The sequence below is a fragment of the Salmo trutta genome, chromosome 23 (assembly GCF_901001165.1).
Source record: "Salmo trutta chromosome 23, fSalTru1.1, whole genome shotgun sequence".
In the NCBI taxonomy this organism is placed as follows: Eukaryota; Metazoa; Chordata; class Actinopteri; order Salmoniformes; family Salmonidae; genus Salmo; species Salmo trutta.
In genome coordinates this window covers 22,464,891-22,485,893 of record NC_042979.1, presented here as the reverse complement: position 1 = coordinate 22,485,893, position 21,003 = coordinate 22,464,891, and the positions used below count along the sequence as shown (strand labels likewise).

General features: G+C 41.6%; 1 protein-coding gene across 2 annotated transcripts; it reads left to right on the top strand.

Moving 5' to 3' along the window:
- Nucleotides 1-3,053: 3,053 nt before the first annotated feature.
- On the top strand, nucleotides 3,054-17,555 carry pip5k1ba (phosphatidylinositol-4-phosphate 5-kinase, type I, beta a). 2 transcript variants are annotated; one of them, XM_029709477.1, is made up of 14 exons: nucleotides 3,054-3,313; nucleotides 6,927-6,983; nucleotides 8,369-8,499; nucleotides 8,879-8,996; nucleotides 9,203-9,355; nucleotides 11,199-11,495; nucleotides 12,244-12,437; nucleotides 12,582-12,662; nucleotides 12,748-12,796; nucleotides 12,872-12,956; nucleotides 13,065-13,202; nucleotides 13,328-13,451; nucleotides 13,653-13,740; nucleotides 16,330-17,555. In XM_029709477.1, the coding sequence occupies exons 2-14, from the start codon at nucleotides 6,927-6,929 to the stop codon at nucleotides 16,330-16,332; spliced, it is 1,518 nt and encodes a 505-aa protein (XP_029565337.1). In that variant the 5' UTR covers nucleotides 3,054-3,313; the 3' UTR covers nucleotides 16,333-17,555. The 2 variants fall into 2 exon arrangements, with proteins under 2 accessions (XP_029565337.1, XP_029565338.1); XM_029709478.1 differs by lacking the exon at nucleotides 3,054-3,313 and adding an exon at nucleotides 5,993-6,052.
- Nucleotides 17,556-21,003: the final 3,448 nt, after the last annotated feature.

The window sequence follows — 21,003 nt, the reverse complement described above, 5'->3', positions numbered from 1 at the left end:
ATTTACAAAATAGCCTCCAATACCCTACTCAACAAACTGGATGCAGTCTATCACAGTGCCATCCGTTTTGTCACCAAAGCTCCATATACTACCCACCACTGCGACCTGTACGCTCTCGTTGGCTGGCCTTCGCTTCTTAATCATCGCCAAACCCACTGGCTCCAGGTCATCTACAAGACCCTGCTAGGTAAAGTCCCCCTTTATCTCCACTCACTGGTCACCATAGCAACACCCACCTGTAGCACGCGCTCCAGCAGGTATATCTCTCTGGTCACCCCCAAAGCCAATTCCTCCTTTGGCCGTCTCTCCTTCCAGTTCTCTGCTGCCAATGACTGGAACAAACTACAAAAATCTTTGAAACTGGAAACACTTATCTCCCTCACTAGCTTTAAGCACCAGCTGTCAGAGCAGCTCACAGATCACTGCACCTGTACATAGCCCATCTATAATTTAGCCCAAACAACTACCACTTCCCCTACTGTATTTATTTATTTTGCTCCTTTGCACCCCATTATTTATTTCTACTTTGCACTTTCTTCTACTACAAATCTACCATTCCAGTGTTTTACTTGCTATATTGTATTTACTTTGCCAACATGGCCTATTTTGCCTTTACCTCCCTTATCTCACATCATTAGCTCACATTGTATATAGACTTATTTTTCTACTGTATTATTGACTGTATGTTTGTTTTACTCCATGTGTAACTCTGTGTTGTTGTATGTTGTCGAACTGCTTTGCTCTATCTTGGCCAGGTCGCAATTGTAAATGAGAACTTGTTCTCAACTTGCCTACCTGGTTAAATAAAGGTGAAATAAACAAATAAAATAAATAAAGCATGGAGGAGGAGGTGTGATGGTGTGGGGGTGCTTTGCTGGTGACACTGTTAATGATTAAATTTAGAATTCAAGGCACACTTAACCAGCATGGCTACCACAGCATTCTGCAGCGATATACCATCCCATCTGTTTTGCGCTTAGTGGGACTATCATTTGTTTTACAACAGGGCAATGACCCAAAACACACCTCCAGGCTGTGTAAGGGCTATTTGACCAAGAATGAGAGTGATGGAGTGCTGCATCAGATGACCTGGCATCCACAATTACCCGACCTCAACCCAATTGAGATGGTTTGGGACGAGTTGAACCGCAGAGTGAAGGAAAAGCAGCCAACAACTGCTCAGCATATTTGGGAACTCCTTCAAGACTGTTGGAAAAGCAATCCTCATGAAGCTGGATGAGAGAATGCCAAGAGTGTGCAAAGCTGTCATCAAGGCAAAGGGTGGCTACTTTGAAGAATCTCAAATATATATATATATATATATATATATATATATATATATATATTGATTTAGAACTTTTTGGTTACTACATGATTCCATATGTGTTATTTCATAGTTTTGATGTCTTCACTATTATTCTACAATGTAGAAAACAGTAAAAAATAAAGAAAAACCCTTGAATGAGTAGGTGTGTCCAAACGTTTGACTGGTACTGTATATATACACTGCCATTCAAAAGTTTGGAGTCACTTAGAAATGTCCTTGTTTTTGAAAGCCAAGCATATTTTTTGTCCATTAAAATAACAGCAAATTGATCAGAAATACAGTGTAGACATTGTTAATGTTGTAAAGGACTATTGTAGCTAGAAACGGATAATTTGTTATGCAATATCTACATAGATGTACAGAGGCCCATTATCAGCAACCATCACTCCTGTGTTCCAATGGCACGTTGTGTTAGCTAATCCAAGTTTATAATTTTACTGTACAAATACATTATATTAGAGTAGGTTTGTTTCATCTCGTCTTTTTCCCAGTATAAGTTTGTCTCGTCTAATAGCCCACTATGGTACACTCAGAGTCCGATCCTATTCCTTAGTGTAGCATGTAGTGTGACCTGGTCACTCTCCCTCACACATGTAATATGAGCCTGTCCATAATCAGAGCACTTTCTCCCAGCAGCTCCATTCCCTGCCCTCTGCCCCCTTGGATCCTACCGTTTATCCAATAATCACACAATCACATTGACTTATCAAAACCATTGGCGTCTTTCCTGATAGATGTCGCTGCATGTGGCAGCGGAGAAAAGACCAAGCTGAATTGTTATACTCAGAAAATAATTCTAGACTTACCATTGATTTGTCTATTAGCAATTTGTTTCCTGATAATTATTCCCTTATAGGTAAATAACATCTGGCTTGCATGTTCACTGTTTCCGTCTTTGCAGCCGAATGCCACAGGAAGAAGGGGTGGTAAGAGACTGAAGCTTTTCACTCCTCTATAAATCAGGTTTTATGAGTTGACATTGTGTAATTTGTTCGTTACTCTTACTTCACAACAATTCAAAGAGCGGTTTGTTGATCTGTCCCCCAGTGACACAAAGCAGCTCTTCAGTACTGCTGTGTGTGTTGGAAGCCATTCTCTCTCTCGCTCTCTCTGGTGGAACATTTAGGTGGAACACTTCTTAGGTGTCAGTATGCAAATTAAATACTGTAGTATTTACTATAGTTAAAAAGTGTTGTGTTTTTGCAGATTGTAGTGTTTTTGCGGACATTACTGTAGTATTTACTATAGTGTTGTTTTGCAGATTATACTGTAGTATTTACTATAGTATTCTACAGTATACTACAACATTCTATAGTAAGTACTACACATGTTAGAGATATTACAGTGTGTAGTATAGTATTCTACAGTATACTACAGAATTCTATCGTAAGTGGCCAACTGTCGTATTATATTGTAAAATGTATAGTATCTCATGTCGGGATGCTGAGCTTTAGAGTATAGTAAACCTAGCCCTAGGTTATTATGATTCTGAACCAATTGCACCCCCTACTGACTAGGCTACACCTATACAACTCACAGTTCTGAACAAAGAATGATAATGGTTCATGGCTAATTATAGGCTACAGTCATCTCCCTGTCATAACCAATACAAACAATATAGCAGTCTAATATTTAACACTGTTGGTTTGTGCATTTACTAAATAACAACTCATAATATGCCTACTGGTTGCAGGCTATTTGACTTCAATTCCATGGGAGTACCGGAATGCATTTAACTATAGGTTACGTGTTTCAATTTATTTGTTCATTAGAGAACAGCTTCGAATATGTAGGCACCAACCTCCGGGTTGTAGGCCTAGGCGACATAAAGGTACGTGACAGTAGGCGGAGAATGGCACGGAAGCACCGAGGATGCTCGCACGTCACTGATTACCACAAGCCTTCAGACGAGCCAGAAACGATGAAGCCTGGTTGCAAAGTTACCTGTCTTTGTATTTTCATTTGACAACAGCGATAATAGTCAAGGTAAGGACAAACATATTTTATAAGCGAAAAGACTGTTGTCTTCTTGTTACCAATTTATTTTGCCAACTTGTCACCACCTGAAGATGTCGGTCATATTGTTGGTGCCGCCACCTGCCGACGTTTTGGGCGTCAACAGAATACGCTACCTTTTTTTGTTTCATAAAACAACTATTTTCTTGACAGTCGAAGTTCGCACTCAATCACTTCTCTTTTGCAGTTGTTGGTAACGCCTATTCAAGCAGTCTTAGTAGGATTTTACTTGATCATTGTAAGGCAAACTATTGATGACACAAGAAGCTGACTTGCTTATGCTGCGTTCAAAACAACTGTGAACTCGGAAATCTCCGAATTCTGACCTCAGTTTGATCAAGACAACTGTGAACTCTGGAAAAAAACGAGCTCCGACTGGGAAAAGTCGGGAACTTGGCACGCTTTCTAGAGCTCCGACCTGAAGATCACTGACGTAATAATTTTACCTCGTTTTCTTTCAGAGTTCCCAGTTGTCTTGAAAGCACCATTAGCCCTAGCAACAGGCAGAAATACATCTGGTTTGTCACTTCCCCATAACCTAACAGAAGGAACTAACTACACGTTGTAGAAGAACGTAGGCAACCTACGATTGTTCACCTGTTCATGCATCATTATGACAGCTATGAATATGATTAGCCTGTTCTAAAAGTATACACAATTCAGTAACCCGAGTTGTTGACCTGCATATGATATTATGTAATAACAGGACATGATGCCTATACTATTTGGGCTCTGTGACTGCCTTTCAGCATTCAGGCATAAGATATACAGTAAACCAGATATTTCTATGAACTTCTACTTGATTAGAATAGTCCCCATGGACAGCTCTTAATAGGATTGCTTTCAGAGATTTCTTTGTTCAAATTTGGCAGGGTTCCTCCCTCTGGTTAATCTGCTCTCCTGCCACCTATTCTACAATTCATCCAGTCCATTGTTTGCTTAGGTGATCTCGTGCCTTATTTGCGTCATTTATTCTCTGTTCTCGCCCTCTCCACACACCAAATATTAACTTTGGAAAATGTTTATTGCATCCCCTCTCCGCCACTCATAAAGAGACATTGTCCCACGTGGCTGACTTGGTAGAGCATGGTGCTTGCAATGCCAGGGTTGTGGGTTTGATTCCCATGTGGGACCAGTACGAAAATGGAAAATGTATGCACTCACTACTGTAAGTCGCTCTGGATAAGAGCATCTGCTGAATGTGTGTGTACCATATGACTATAGCATGGTCAACAAATCTTCAGCTCAGATAACAGAACCCCAGTACTAGCATTATACATCAACTCCTGAAAGGCATTCAATCTAAAGCACCACTTTTCTTTACATCATTGTTTTTGATGGGGAGAGCCTTTCACGACTGGTCAACTCTTAACACTCAACTTATTCTAAGTACAATAGCAATGACTGATCAAAAGTTGCATGTGTTTACTCACGTTATGCTGTACATAATGTAATCCAGAGACAGGGTCATGAAGAGCAATTTGAAGGCAAAACAGGAAAACTACCACACTAACTGATACCCCAAGCCCTTACCATAACCCCAACACTCAAACCCTAAATCTGACTATAGGTCCCACTGTAGTCCTGCTTCTGCATTGACATGATTTGGTTCTGACACATTATTTTATACATTTAACAAGTTAACCAGTTTGAACTGAAACCCCATCATAATGAAATGTTATCTAACACCATTCACAGTACGTGAGTCCAGTACAGTGACAAACAAGCAGGGAACGTGAGCTATAAACAACACATACCCACAAGGCAAAGTCATCTATTCAACATTGGTTCAGCGTAATTTCATTGAAATGACATGGAAACAACATTGATTCAACCAGTGTGTGCCCGGTGGGTATGAAACAGTCTGATTTAGCTCTGATCACAATGATTGTTTGAGAATGCAATCTCATCAGACCTCTCCAAAGAATGAAACCCTTCGCACACAGTTTTGCACTTTGAAGCAGGTCTATTAGATGCATATTCGATGATGGGCCCCAGTCAACTTATGAACACTGAGATGCTTGCCTGAGGCAGTCACTTATGTTAGCTCCTTGAGAATGTGAGTGGTTCATGGGTTGGTATGAGGCTAGCAGATGAATAGCATTCACATTGAAAACATGATAAAGCAGCACAATATATATTTTTTCATTTTTCTCAACACAATGTGGGTGTGTAAAATAATTGCTTTCCAAGATTGAGAGCCATACGTACCTCTCTGCACAGTGCTGTGTTGTGAGGAACTGTGGGGCAGAAAGGGTCTATAACTCTATTCTGCTGACTGGACCCCTCAACACAACCCTTGATCCCAATTAAGGAGGATTGAAAAACCAGTGGAGGCTAAATCACCTCCAGGGACATTCCAAGAAGAATTCTGAAATTCAAAGCTCTTTAAATTAGGCTACCTCTGCCCAAAGAAACAAAACAACAAGTAGCTCCAGAGGTAAAGTTGCTTAGTGAAGTGGACATGAGACCCATTGTTATATGGGCCTAATCATGATTTTAAGGTTATAGTTGTCAACATATAGGCAGAGACTTTAAATTGTGAATTTCAGACTTCTTGGAATGTCCCTGGGGGAGATTTAGCCTCCACTGGTTTTTCAATCCTCCTTAATTGGGATCAAGGGTTGTGTTGAGGGGTCCAGTCAGCAGAGTAGAGTTATAGACCCTTTCTGCCCCACAGTTCCTCACAACACAGCACTACCCAGAGAGGTACGTATGTCTCTCTCTCTCCCTCTCTCTCTCATTCTAGACTACAAGATGGCATAGGTATTGGACACTAGCAGAAACTATGGAAAATACGCAGAAGACATTGGAGTATACTGTGTGGCTGGCAATGGAAGATTGTTTGTTATGGAAGAAGCCTTTTTCAGAGCTGAATAATATTCTCACAGTGAAGCCTCAGATGGATTTAGTTCAGGTGTACTTCTTTCCACTATTGATGTTGGCGTTAGGAGATATTTCAGATTTTTGGTCACCTGAGTACTCTTGACTTTGTTTGTTTTATATTTGCTACAGTAAAATGTATTTTCAGCAAGCTGATTGCAGAAACCTTCATTTTGTCAATGGTGATTAGAAGATAAACTTCAATGCAAGTGGGATAGTAGATACAAACATCTATATGTTAGCTATAGTGGTATACAGCGCTCAGAATGTTCTGGACTTGACTATCTCCTCTAGGAAGTGTGTAACTGGGATATGCAGTAATTGCAAAATATTTGCTGTAGATGCAACCCTCATATCACACGATTTTATTGTGTCATGGAATAGGAACTCTCCTGTTTCCCGTTTTTATGCTTAACAAAAGAACCAGAATGGTGGCCTAGGGAGTTTTTCCGAGCCACTGTGCAATTGCCTCTTAGGCGGCATTGCTTGCTCTTTAGAATTTTAGGCTGGATATCTGGAAAGCAATTTGTGACAACTTCCGAATAAAATAAATTAGATTTATCATACATTTGATTGGTGGGTAATAACGACATACCAGAACCATGATTATAATACATCTATTAGTAGATCATGTTAGAGGGTGAAAAGGTGTATACTTGAACTTGCTTGTAAATTAATCTATATTCTTTCTATCCAAAAGATGGCAACAACAACCACTGAAAGTGGAGGAACCAGTGGGTCAAAAGATTACAAAAAGGTATGGAATCTTTGGGCCCCGATAGTTAATTTATACTGCATGGCACAGATGTACAAATTCTGTATCAAGTCCTTCTGAGAATGAACATGGTCCCATTGGTGAACTGAGCTTCAAGAAGGATAACTGCTATTCCTCTGAAATATTGGTCAATTCTTTGTCCTCCCGAGACTAGAGATGGTGGAGTGTTATATAACGGTGCTCAGTCTGTTTGTGCTTGCTGATGAAATCAAATGTTATTTGTCACGTGCTTTGTAAACAGCGTGTAGACTAACAGTGAAATGCTTACATTGGGCCCTTCCCAACAATGCAGACAGAAAAATAAAGTTAATACGAGGAATAAATGCACAATGAGTAACGATAACTTTGTTATATACACAGGGTACCAGTACCAAGTCGATCTGCAGAGGTAGATATGTATAGTACATGGATAGGGATAGCGTGGCTAGGAAACAGGATAGATAATAAGCAGCAGTGTATGTGATGAATCAGTCCAGGTAGCTATTTAGCAATCTTATGGCTAGAAGCTGTTCAGGGTCCTGCTGGATCCAGAGCAGCCGATGACATGACTAGGTAGATCATCCACTGTGTTGAGGCATGCTGACTGCCCTACAGATTGTTTTTGACTTTCCATCGGTTCAGGATGAACAACTCAGTGGCCTTGTGGTTAGTGTCCACCCTGAGATTGGAAGTTGGGTTATAATGGGTAAGGTTCCAGATGATTCCATAACATCATATTTCTGTATATCTGATGTCGGGACCACCTTCAGCTTTAACTGATTTGGGCTTTTCCATCCTATGCCAATGTAGGTAGCCAAACACCTCTGTAGCATGAGGCAGCTTGAAGTACAAGTACACCCCCTGGACAGGACGCTAATCTATCGCAGGGCCTTACCCCAAATCTATCTCCAGAATGCGGAGTGCCAAGCAGATACGCAACAGGTCCCATTTTTACAGTCTTTGGTATGATTCTGCCAGGGATCATACTTCCAATCACATGGCGGACACTAACCATAAGGCCACTGAGTTGTTGTTTATCCTGAACTGATGGAAAGGCAGAAACAATCTTCAGGGCAGTCAGCGTGCCTTGTGTGACTCAACGTAGTTGCTGATCTACCTAATCATGTTATCCGCCGCTCTAGAACCAACAGAACCCTGAACAGCTTCTAGCCCAAAGCCATAAGACTGCTAAATAGTTAACCAAATAGCTACCTGGACTATCTACATTGACTCCCCCTTCCATTGCACCAACTCTTTTGACTCATCACACACTCTGCTGCTACTGCTTAATATCTATCCTGGTTTATATGTACTGTATCTACCTCAATTACCTCTGCACATTGGACTTTTCACTGGTACCCTGTGAGAACATGTCTGTGTGGTCCCAGCCCACAGCAGCTGCCCTGAAAGGAGCCATCCAGCTGGGCATTGGGTATGCTGTGGGGAACCTGACATCCAAGCCTGACAGAGATGTACTCATGCAGGACTTCTACATGGTGGAGAGTGTCTTCCTACCCAGGTACAGTACACAGCACTGGCATCACTCAGCAGGGTTCTACACATCACTAGTTAGTGACACTAATACAGCACAAACCCTGTAAAAGAAGCATATCTAAACCGCATTGGTCAAATTTTCCCATTGACACAGAAGTCCCTTTCACTACAAGTGTTAACTACAACATTTATCGCGACCCTCTAAGCGTCACTGAAAGACACACGTCTGTTGTGGCATCTGTTAGGCACTGCGTATCACCCAACTGATGCTTAGTGTACACTTCAATAGCTTCCTTGCATCACTCAGTCAATATTCTCTGTTGCAAATGTACATATTTTCAGTCCTAAATGAGTGTTTGTATATAGGTGTTGTTGTACTAACACTAATCTGTTTGTGCCGTCAGTGAGGGGAGCAACATGACACCAGCGCACCACTTCCCAGACTTCCGTCTCAAAACCTACGCCCCTCTCGCCTTCCGCTACTTCCGAGAGCTCTTTGGCATCAAAGCAGATGACTACCTGGTTAGTGTGGAAAGCCCTTTACAGAAAACACTCCTACATACCATGTTCTTCACTGATAATGCAGCATACAATCATGTAGCAATTCACACCGTTAGTTGTCCATGATGTATCAATAAGAGCACAATTGTTTTATTCGTTTGATACTTCTTTATTGCATTCCTGTCTATATGAATGCGTGCTAATAGCTCATCCTGTATGAATTCCAGTACTCCATCTGTAACGAACCTCTGCTTGAGCTGTCCAACCCCGGGGCCAGCAGTTCCTGGTTCTACCTGACCAGCGACGATGAGTTCATCATTAAGACTGTGCAGCATAAAGAGGCTGAATTCCTGCAGAAACTCCTTCCTGGTTACTACATGGTGAGCCTCTCCCTTTACACAAACACCATAAATGGGGCAATTATCATCTCTAGTACTTTCAGAAAATTCCAATTCATAGATTGTAAAGTATTATTTAAAGAGACATTCCGGAACATCTTTTTTAAACCTCACTCTTTGGGCAATTTGTAGTTCATACATGCATAATATGAGAAGAATTACTGTCTTCAATTAGCCATGAAATCCCTAGTTTGAAAGCAACTGTTTTCTGGAAGTTGTGTGGCGCTATTTTGAGTACTGCAAGCTTGGCCCACATGGGCCAGCCCCTTAGCAATTCGATTTCCAGCCAATGAGCTTCAGCCCCTCACCATTTGAGTGACAGCAACCAAGATTCATATCGAGGAGTTGCACAGTGAAAGGAGGCTGGCTCAGGCCTGCCGAGCGTTATCCAATGAGGTTGCAGGGAGGCTCAACGGCTTAGTGACACAGCAGATAGAAAGAGGGCAGTGACGTACTGCACATACAGTGCCTTCGGAAAGTATTCAGACCCCTTTTCCACATTTTGTTAGGTTACAGCCTTATTCTAAAATGTATTAAATAGATTCTCATTAATCTACACACAATACCCCATAATGACAAAGCAAAAACAGGTTTAGAATTTTTTTGCTAATTTATTAAAATAAACATTACATTTACATAAGTATTCAGACCCTTTACTCAGTACTTTGAAACATCTTTGGCAGTGATTACAGCTTTGAGTCTTCTTGGGTATGACGCTACAAGCTTGGCACACCTGTATTTGGGGAGTTTCTCCCTTCTCTGCAGATCCTCTCAAGCTCTGTCAGGTTGGATGGGGAGTGGTGCTGCACAACTATTTTCAGGTCTCTCCAGAGATGTTCGATCGGGTTCAAGTCTGGGCTCTGGCTGGGCCACTCAAGGACATTGAGACTTGTCCCGACGCCAATCCTGCGTTGTTTTGGCTGTGTACTTAGGGTTGTTGTCCTGTTGGAAGGTGAACCGTCGCCCCATTCTGAGGTCCTGAGCGCTCTGGAGCAGGTTTTTAACAAGGATCTCTAGTTTGCTCTGTTCATCTTTGCCTTGATCCTGACTAGTCTCCCAGTCCTTGCCGCTGAAAGATGCTAGGCATTCAGGCCAAAAAGTTCAATCTTGGTTACATCAGACCAGAGAATCTTGCTTCTCATGGTCTGAGATTCTTCAGGTGCCTTTTGGCGAACTCCAGATGGACTCCTCTGCCTTTTTATTGAGGAGTGGCTTCCGTCTGGCCACTCTACCATAAAGGCCTGATTGGTGAGATGGTTGTCCTTCTGGAAGGTTCTACCATCTCCACAGAGGAACTCTGTCAGAGTGACCATCGGGTTCTTGGTCACCTTCCTGACCGAGGCCCTTCTCCCCCGATTGCTCAGTTTGGCCGGCAGCCAGCTCTAGGAAGAGTCTTGGTGGTTCCAAACGTCTTCCATTGAAGAGTGATTAAATAGGCTGTGTTCTTGGGGACCTACAATGCTGCATACATTTTTTTTGGTACCCTTCCCCAGATCTATGCCTCAACACAATCCTGTCTCGGAGCTCTAAGGACAATTCCTTCGACCTCATGGCTTGGTTTTTGCTCAGACATGCACTACCAACTGTGGGACCTTATATAGACAGGTGTGTGTGTGCCTTTCCAAATCATGTCCAATCAATTGAATTTACCACAGGTGGACTCCAAGTTGTAGAAACTTCTCAAGGATGATCAATGGAAAGGGTCTGAATACTTATGTAAATAAGTATTATGTAAATAAGGTATTTATACATATGCCATTTAAGTGTTAGTAACACACTTGATCATATCCTCATATGAACATTTATCCGTTTTTCCCTCTGTCAGAATTTGAATCAGAACCCGAGGACACTGCTACCTAAGTTCTACGGCCTGTACTGCATCCAGTGTGCCGGGGTCAACATCCGTCTGGTGGTGATGAACAACGTGTTACCCAGGGCCCTTAAGATGCACTACAAATACGACCTGAAAGGCTCCACCTACAAACGGCACGCCTCGCGCAAGGAGCGTGCCAAGTCCTCGCCCACCTTCAAAGACCTGGATTTCCAGGAGATGCTCGAGGGCCTGCACTTTGATGGCGACACGTACAGTGCCTTGATGAAGACTCTGCAGAGGGATTGCAGGGTGAGGCCACTCACAGTAGATTCACTTACATATTGGTATTGCATATTCAAAACAGGAAGGCTAGTCAAATTGGTGTTGTGACAGGAAAATAGTAGTTCCTTCAGTAGCATTTGGTTGGCTATATCGCTGACGTCATTGAACTTTGAACCCCCATTGTCGATTAATATTATGAAAGGATGACGGGCCTCTTCTGCATCACCTTAAGCTCTTCTGAATGACCTCATTAGTACTGTATGTTGTTTGATTACTGGGAAAGCACAGTAGACCCCTCAACAGGGATTACTTTCAAGAACAGCCCAGAGCAGAACACCTGACTTATTACAAGGCTTAGGAACTGGACTGCGGCAGAATAACAGTCACCCAACACAATGTGGTATGTAGGCAGCAACACAGTATAAGCCTACAGTAAATGTGTTTGGTAACACAGGCACTGAAAAGGCCTTTGTTTAGAGGAGTTACAGTTTCACATTAGTGTTTGGTCAGAAGGCTGGAGGTTTGAGTGTGTTTGGTTTGATAATCCAGCTCTTGCTTTTATAGCTTTCAGCATGGGTGGTTTTCAAAGGTCACGTGGAGATGCCAATTAAGAGGATTGTTTATTAAGTGAGAACAAAATGTGGTCATGTTTGTGCTTTGTTCACATGTAGGACCAGGAATCCTTGGCCAGAAGCATGTGTACTGCATGTGTTGCGGCTCTTTTATGTTCCTGTCATATTCATGTGTGTGGATTGTGTGGTTATGTCTCGGTCAGGTCCTGGAGAGCTTTAAGATCATGGACTACAGTCTCCTGCTAGGGGTGCATGTTCTGGACAAGAGTCTGGAAAGGGGGGCCAGGGGGGACAGTAAGCGCCTCAACGGCCAGAGGGTCCTCTACTCCACCGCCCTGGAGTCCATCCAAGGGGAAGGGGATGGCAAGGTTGCAGAGCCAGTGGCAGACGATGACACGTGAGCGAACATTCACCTTAATAAGGCCCTTTAACCAATGACATGTCATTGTAAACGTTAGTACATTGTATTATTCACACCATGATCCAGTCATACACTGCATAGCAGCTGTGAGATGTAAATGTATTTTTGATAAATTATCAGAATGGGTGGAATTCCAGCAAAACACAAAGATGAGAAGCTGCTGATCTTCTTGGGGATCATTGACATCCTACAGTCCTACAGGTAAGAGCGTTTCGTGGAACCACCGTTGGCACTGCCATCAAGAAAAACATATCTATGTAACATAACATCTGTGCTTCTTTTCAAGGTTAATTAAGAAGATGGAACACTCCTGGAAGGCCCTTGTACACGATGGGGTAGGGTAGTGTGCATGTGTGATTTGTGTTCATATTCCATTTGTCATAGTGGCCTGACACCTGTTTGTGTTTCAGGACACAGTGTCAGTTCACAGGCCCGGTTTCTATGCAGACAGATTTCTTAATTTCATGGGTGGCACTGTATTCAAAAAGATCCATCGTAAGTGACTTTGACTCACACACACTCAACTGGTTGCCTCATGTCCTTTTATATCATATTTTCCCATTCATTTGCTTAGTCATTTCACTAATGCTCTCTCTCCCTCAGCTCTAAGAGGAGCATCCTCCAAGAGGAAGAGGAGCTCCATCCATGCGATGAGGTCAGCCTCCCAAGAGGTGCTGTCCCCCCAAAAGGAGGAGAAGGATGAGAGGAAGGCCCAAAGCATGGAATGCCTGGACAGACCATGTAGTCACCTTTTTATAAACTACACGACCCACAATCTATTGGGCCTGTACACAAACACACATCATGCAATCTCTGCTTTATCCTTTCTTTATGCTTTTTTTGTATTTCTCTGTTTTGTTCAACAGTAATAAGTTCCTCCAAGCACCCTGACCTAGTTACGCTCCCTAAAAGTTTAAAGCAGGCTGTTTCCTTCTCCTCCTCCGCTCTTCAGACTATCAAGAAAGACCTCGAGGAGCACCTGGAGAATAGGTACAGTGTCAACTGCTCATAGTGTTTACACCTTCAACACCCTGATTGTACACTGCCCCACTTCATATAGACCTCATCCCTTCCTTAACCACCTTAGCACCCATATACAGTACCTTTCAAGGCTCATCCCTTGATGGAATCAACCGTTTGTTCTGTAAGACAGTGATGGAGTTATTGTTTCTCTTCCCACTGTCTCCCCAGTGCCTCTTGTACGATTGTGGCCCTGGATGACACTGTCCCCTTTCCCCCTACCCAGGGCAGCCCAGACTCTGTACATGATGTCTACTTGGTGGGTGTACAAGATACAATATGTATTTAGTTAGAAGTCAGAAATTGCTCAATAGAATATATATTTTTCCATTCTCTATAACATCACCGCTTGTTTTGTCTCTGATATCATAAATATTCCATGCCCTTTAAAGTCACTCATGGGCCCAGTCGGTATTAGATAGAACGTTGTGACCCTGTCCACCTGTGGGGAAAATAACCTGTGGTTACCTAGGTTATCCCATTGGCTCACAGGAAAAACACATTTTTGTCTGCTTGTTTTAGTCATTTACAAAACTACATTTTAAGAGAAGTACAACACGTCTAAAGATTACTTTTCAACATTTTGCCTGCTCCATAGCGTTCTCACTACTTAGAGAAACGGGATATTGTAAGGCTTCCCTCATGCCCCTTTTCATGAGGATGCTAGCAGCCACTTGAGTGAGTGCTAGCTTACTACCGATCGGAACATTAAGCTAGCCAAAACCAACAGAAACAAACAGACTATACAGATACAAGTAGTGAGTGGAGCATTGCGAACCATAGGTCGGGATTTTTGATTTGGCTACATGCACAATTGTGGCCAAAAGTTTTGAGAATGATACAAATATTAATTTTCAAAGTCTGCTGTATGATGGCAATTTGCATATACGCCAGAATGTAATGAAGAGTGATCAGATGATTTGCAATTAATTGCAAAGTCCCTCTTTGCCATGCAAATGAACTGAATACCCCAAAAACATTTCCACTGCATTTCAGCCCTGCCACAAAAGGACCAGCTGACATCATGTCAGTGACTCTCTCGTTAACACAGGTGTGAGTGTTGACGAGGACAAGGCTAGAGATCACTCTGTCATGCTGATTGAGTTTGAATAACAGACTGGAAGCTTCAAAAGGAGGGTGGTGCTTGGAATCATTGTTCTTCCTCTGTCAATCATGGTTACCTGCAAGGAAAAACGTGCCGTCATCATTGCATTGCACAAAAAGGGCTTCACAGGCAAGGATATTGCTGCCAGTAAGATTGCACCTAAATCAACCATTTATCAGATCATCAAGAACTTCAAGGAGAGCGGTTCAATTGTTGTAAAGAAGGATTCAGGCTGCCCAAGAAAGTCGAGCAAGCGCCAGGACCGTCTCCTGAAGTTGATTCAGCTGCGGGATCGGGGCACCACCAGTACAGAGCTTGCTCAGGAATGGCAGCAGGCAGGTGTGAGTGCATCTGCACGCACAGTGAGGCAAAGACTTTGAGGATGGCCTGGTGTCAAGAAGGGCAGCAAAGAAGCCACTTCTCTCCAGGAAAAACATCAGGGACAGACTGATATTCTGCAAAAGGTACAGGGATTGGACTGCTGAGGACTGGGGTAAAGTCATTTTCTCTGATGAATCCCCTTTCCGATTGTTTGGGGCATCCGGAAAAAAGCTTGTCCGGAGAAGACAAGGTGAGCGCTACCATCAGTCCTGTGTCATGCCAACAGTAAAGCATCCTGAGACCATTCATGTGTGGGGTTGCTTCTCAGCCAAGGGAGTGGGCTCACTCACAATTTTTCCCTAAGAACACAGCCATGAATAAAGAATGGTACCAACACATCCTCCGAGAGCAACTTCTCCCAACCATCCAGGAACGGTTTGGTGACGAACAATGCCTTTTCCAGCATGATGGAGCACCTTGCCATAAGGCAAAAGTGATAACTAAGTGGTTCAAGAAACAAAACATCGATATTTTGGGTCCATGGCCAGGAATCTCACCAGACCTTAATCCCATTGAGAACTTGTGGTCAATCCTCAAGAGGCGGGTGGACAAACAAAAACCCACAAATTCTGACAAACTCCAAGCATTTGATTATGCAAGAATGGGCTTCCATCAGTCAGGATGTGGCCCAGAAGTTAATTGACAGCATGCCAGGGCGGATTGCAGAGGTCTTAAAAGAAGGGTCAACACTGAAAATATTGACTCTTTGTAACTTCATGTAATTGTCAATAAAAGCCTTTGACACTTATGAAATGCTTGTAATTATACTTCAGTATTCCATAGTAACATCTGACAAAAATATCTAAAGACACTGAAGCAGCAAACTTTGTGGAAATTAATTTCTCATTCTCAAAACTTTTGGCCACAACTGTAATTGAAGAACTTTGCGGCATGCTTCGTTAAGCTCTTCCCAATAATCTAATCTCTGACGCAAGCTAAATTACATGCTGTTTGATTAGCTATCTTAAAATACATGATCAATTGATGTTTACTGATCATGAAAAGCATGCATAACTCTGATAGATAAATCTGCTCAATTGGAATAACAGATGTGTAGTTCAATAGGTAGCTAAAACCCCAAAAATTAAATGGCACATGGTTGTCAATGGTTTTAGCGAAGCTGGGGGTCTCCTTGCCCGCCAGCAGCCAAATCTAAAGCTCTGCACCGTGACATTTATTGATAACCTATTTCCTGTAAATGTCTTTTTTTTTTTGTGTGTCACTGACATCAGCATGACTTTTGTTCTTCTCTGACCAATCCTGTGTGAAATCACTACCAAAAAAATAATCTATGAAGTCATCACCAACAATGCTCCTCTGTTACATCACTCCTCTGTTACATACTCAACCTCTGCGTTCTAGTGAAGACTGGTGGCAGAAGATGACAAGTCCCATCCAACAGCACCACAAAATAGACGATGACCTCTAAGCATCAACTGCACAACAAATGCTATCATGACAGCACTCCTCTACAAACTGTCCTGCCTTTTTAATGTCGTGACCTGCACTATGAAGCTGCTTTCTCCTGCTACAGTACACTTTGCTGCTACTGTAACATCAGAGACAGCCCTAAGGTTTTCAGATGGAGACTACTAGCAACAGTCACATAGGCTGTTACAAAGGCAGGCCAATTCTGATCTTTTTTTCACTAATTTGTCTGTTGACCAATCAGGTCAGCTCTGAACAATATCTGATGTGAATAGATCTTGATGTAATTGATCAAAAGACTAATTAGTATAAAAAATATCAGAATTGGGCTGTTTGTGTAAACGCAGCCCTTGTGGAGCATGTCAAATCATTTATATTCATTGCTTCTCTAGCAGAGCTCTATTTGTATGCACATCCATGTGATTGATTCTTTTAATATTGACATCACTAACAATATAGTTCAAATCTCTGAGGCTGGATCCCTGAAAGATAAAAGCCATCAAATATTTTTATTTGAAGCATACAAAAAGTATATACATGCACAAAGAGACACTTTTTTGCATAAGATTGCATTAAGATAAATAATCTAAAATAGGACCAGAAAATACTGCATTGGGCAAATGCTTTATTTACATGACATACCTCTGAGTCCTCAGAAATCAAGTCACTTCAGAATCAGTGCAGCAGACCTTGGACACCAGGGGACACAGAGGACTTACAGGAGTTGCCAATCAATGTTCAATGACTTGACTTGGTCAAGATTTTAAAACAATGCCATGGTGAAGGAATACCATCCAAGGCTTATGTCATGTAGCTAAGGATTTGTGAATATGCCATATCAATTGTCTTCCTTTCATGATCACACATTTCATGTAGCTGTTGTCCTATTAATGATCAGTCATGATTATACATTTTCTTTGTGAAATGATGTATTTAAGATAATTAAATGTACAGTTGGCCTAATGTATATTGTAATAAATGTTATATTTCTAGAAAATACTAAATGGTTGAGTTTATACACCAATTTTGTTTCTGACGCTAAATTATTGGCAAAAGATCTAATCTGATTGATCAAAAAAAAGTTTAGGCAAAAAAATCTGAATTGGACTGCCTGTCTGGATGCAGCCAAAGTAAAATAAAATCAGATTGTATGCAATAGCGTTATGTTTTCATCTCTAAATTCTTCAGCCCTAAGAGGGCAACATAATCATTTCCATAAATGATCAGTAGGTGGCATAATGGGAATAGAATTACTAATCTCTTTCTTCCAGGATTGTTATGAATAGATGCAAATGCTATCATAATTCCATATAGAAGAGGCTTTTTCAGTAAAAACTGAACATAGAAAGTAACTGAGTTTTTAAAAGACAACTGCTTCTGCAATAAGTTGATCAACTGTTTACAGCCTCAATCTGATTACTTATTTGAAATAATCATAAATCTTTGATTGGAAAAATGTTGGTGGAAGTCAGTTGAGTGTTGTGCAATATAACCCATAGGGTAGTATTTTCCAAATGGTGAGTGAGATGGGCCACGGTGGTCAGGACCCCTGGTGATTCACAGCCAAGTCCTCCTGGGTCACGGCTTAAGACTGGGCTGTTTAGGCTTAAAACATTGTTTTGATTATCTGGAGATGTACAGGCAAATTCAAAAGGTTTTAGGTGGATCACAGTTTGGAGACCACTAAACCTACACATCAGGTAATCTCGCTATTACTCTCCTATGGATATTGTTGGACATAATGCTGTCAATGTACCCTGTTAAAATACAATCAAGCCATGCATACAGTGGCGTCATGCCCATGGGGGGCACAAGCGTACATGCCCCTCAGATTTCTCCTGTTTTTGCATTTTTCAATGTTAAATTAATTACTAAACTACAGTGTATTTAAGGCCATGTTTTATCATAATTATTGATAGAAATTTGTGCGTTTTTTTTGTGGTTGTGTAGTAAATAGGATGCTATGATATATGCCTGTATTATGATCCCATGTACTGTGTTGCAATTTGGATGTAGTATCCTAGGTATGTTAGTGCAGTAGTAGCGGTGCGTGAGTAAAATCAATGGGGAAGCCAAGCCAAGACAAAAAGCCATATTACGGAAGTTTACAAGTCGGAAGTTTACATACACTTAGGTTGGAGTCATTAAAACTCGTTTTTCAACCTCTCACAAATGTATTGTTAACAAACTATGGTTTTGGCAAGCCAGTTAGGACATCTCCTTTTTGGCATGACAAGTAATTTTTCCAACAATTGTTTAGACAGATTATTTCACATACACTTCACTGTATCACAATTCCAGTGGGTCAGAAGTTTACATACAAAGTTGGACTGTGCCTTTAAAAAACTTGGAAAATTCTAGAAAATTATGTCATGGTTTTAGAAGCTTCCGATAGGCTAATTGACATAATTTGAGTCAATTGGACATGTAGCTGTGGATGTATTTCAAGGCCTACCTTCAAACTCAGTGCCTCTTTGCTTGACATCATAGGAAAATCTAAAGAAATCAGCCAAGACCTCAACAATTGTAGACCTCCACAAGTCTGGTTCATCCTTGGGAGCAATTTCCAAATGCCTGAAGGTACCACGTTCATCTGTACAAACAATAGTATGCAAGTATAAACGCCATGGGACCACGCAGCCATCATACCGCTCAGGAAGGAGACGCGTTCTGTGTCCTAGAGATGAACGTACATTGGTGCGAAAAGTGCAAATCAATCCCAGAAGAACAGCAAAGGACCTTGTGAAGATGCTGGAGGAAACGGGTACAAAAGTATCTTTATCCACAGTAAAACGAGTCCTATATTGACATAACCTGACTCAGCAAGGAAGAAGCCACTGCTCCAAAACCGCCATAAAAAAGCCAGACTACGGTTTGCAACTGCACATGGGGACAAAGATCATACTTTTTGGAGAAATGTCCTCTGGTCTGATGAAACAAAAATAGATCTGTTTGGCCATAATGACCATTGTTATGTTTGGAGGAAAAAGGGGGAGGCTTGCATGCTGAAGAACACCATCCCAACCGGGAAGCACGGGGGTAGCAGCATCATGTTGTGGGGGTGCTTTGCTGCAGGAGGGACTGGTGCGCTTCACAAAATAGATGGCATCATGAGGCAGGAAAATGTTGTGGATATATTGAAGCAACATCTCAAGACATCAGTCAGGAAGTTAAAGCTTGGTCGCAAATGGGTCTTCCAAATGGACAATGACCCCAAGCATACTTCCAAAGTTGTGGCAAAATGGCTTAAGGACAACAAAGTCAAGGTATTGGAGTCAAAGTGCTGACCTCAATCCTATAGAAATTTGTGGGCAGAAATTAAAAGGCGTGTGCGAGCAAGGAGGCCTACAAACCTGACTCAGTTACACCAGCTCTGTCAGGAGGAATGGGCCAAAATTCACCCAACTTATTGTGGGAAGCTTGTGGAAGGCTACCCAAAACGTTTGACCCAAGTTAAACAAATTAAAGGCAATGCTACCAAATACTAATTGAGTGCATGTAAACTTCTGACCCACTGGGAATGTGATGAAAGAAATAAAAGCAGAAAAATCATTATCTGTACTATTATTCTGACATTTCACATTCTTAAAATAAAGTGGTGATCCTAACTGACCTAAGACATGGAATTACTAGGCATTACTGACATTACTAGGATTAAATGTCAGAAATTGTGAAAAACTGAGTTTAAATGTATTTGGCTAAGGTATGTAAACTTCCAACTTCAACTGTATGTGTTGTGATAATTGCGTTGTTTGCTCTATAATGTTAGTTCATATGCCTTGCCACTGTGAGATGACCATATATATATATATATATATATATATATATGGTCATTATGCCTGAGACAATAAGATGGTGTCAGAATAAATTCAACCACACCTTTGTTTCATCACAAAACTGCAGAGCAACATTGTCCGGTGGAGTCTACAAAGCATATTGTAATTAAGAAACAGTTACATGATCTACAGCATGGTCAATCAAGTTAATATTTACAACATTTTTGGACTACAAAACAACTTGATTTAGAACACCGGAGAGTTAACGCAAGTCACAATAAAAAGAAGCTGCCTCCACTATTCCAGCACCATTTCAACATCGTCAAATCACCTATGCTTACTCTAATACAGTAACAACTAAAATATTCCACAAACAATTTAGTCCAATCAACGTAAGCTAAATATCGTGTGGCTGTCCATGGGACTGATTTATGTGCGTGTAAGTAGAAAAAACATGTTGACTCACCCTACTAGGCGAGAAACACCAATGCCATCCTCCTCTCTGTCATGTTGCCTAAACGGTCTATGACTCTGTCATACAGTACACGCTTTTAGTTTTTGTTGTCCTAGGCTACCTGGCTAAAATGCTTGATCGCTAGCCTAACTTCCTTTCACGGGCAACGATTAGCCAGCTAGTTAACATTAGCCTACTACATCTGGCTACATTTTGAACTGTCATCCTCTCAGGCCAGAGGCACAATGTATGAATATATGGTTGGATCAGAATCACCATTATAATCTTTGGCCAGTATGGAGAATTAAGTAAAATCACAAGTCCAAATCCCCATCTCCACCCATGGCTAATTTAGGAAAGGGCTCATTTTAGCTAGGT

What these genes read in the sequence shown, in the direction of transcription:
- pip5k1ba (XM_029709477.1), top strand. Translation starts at nt 6,927, where the DNA reads ATGGCAACAACAACCACTGAAAGTGGAGGAACCAGTGGGTCAAAAGAT. An exon ending in AGGCCCTTGTACACGATGGG is followed by an intron (nt 12,797 to 12,871) that starts GTAGGGTAGTGT and finishes TTTGTGTTTCAG; the next exon opens with GACACAGTGTCAGTTCACAG. An exon ending in TGTATTCAAAAAGATCCATC is followed by an intron (nt 12,957 to 13,064) that starts GTAAGTGACTTT and finishes TCTCTCCCTCAG; the next exon opens with CTCTAAGAGGAGCATCCTCC.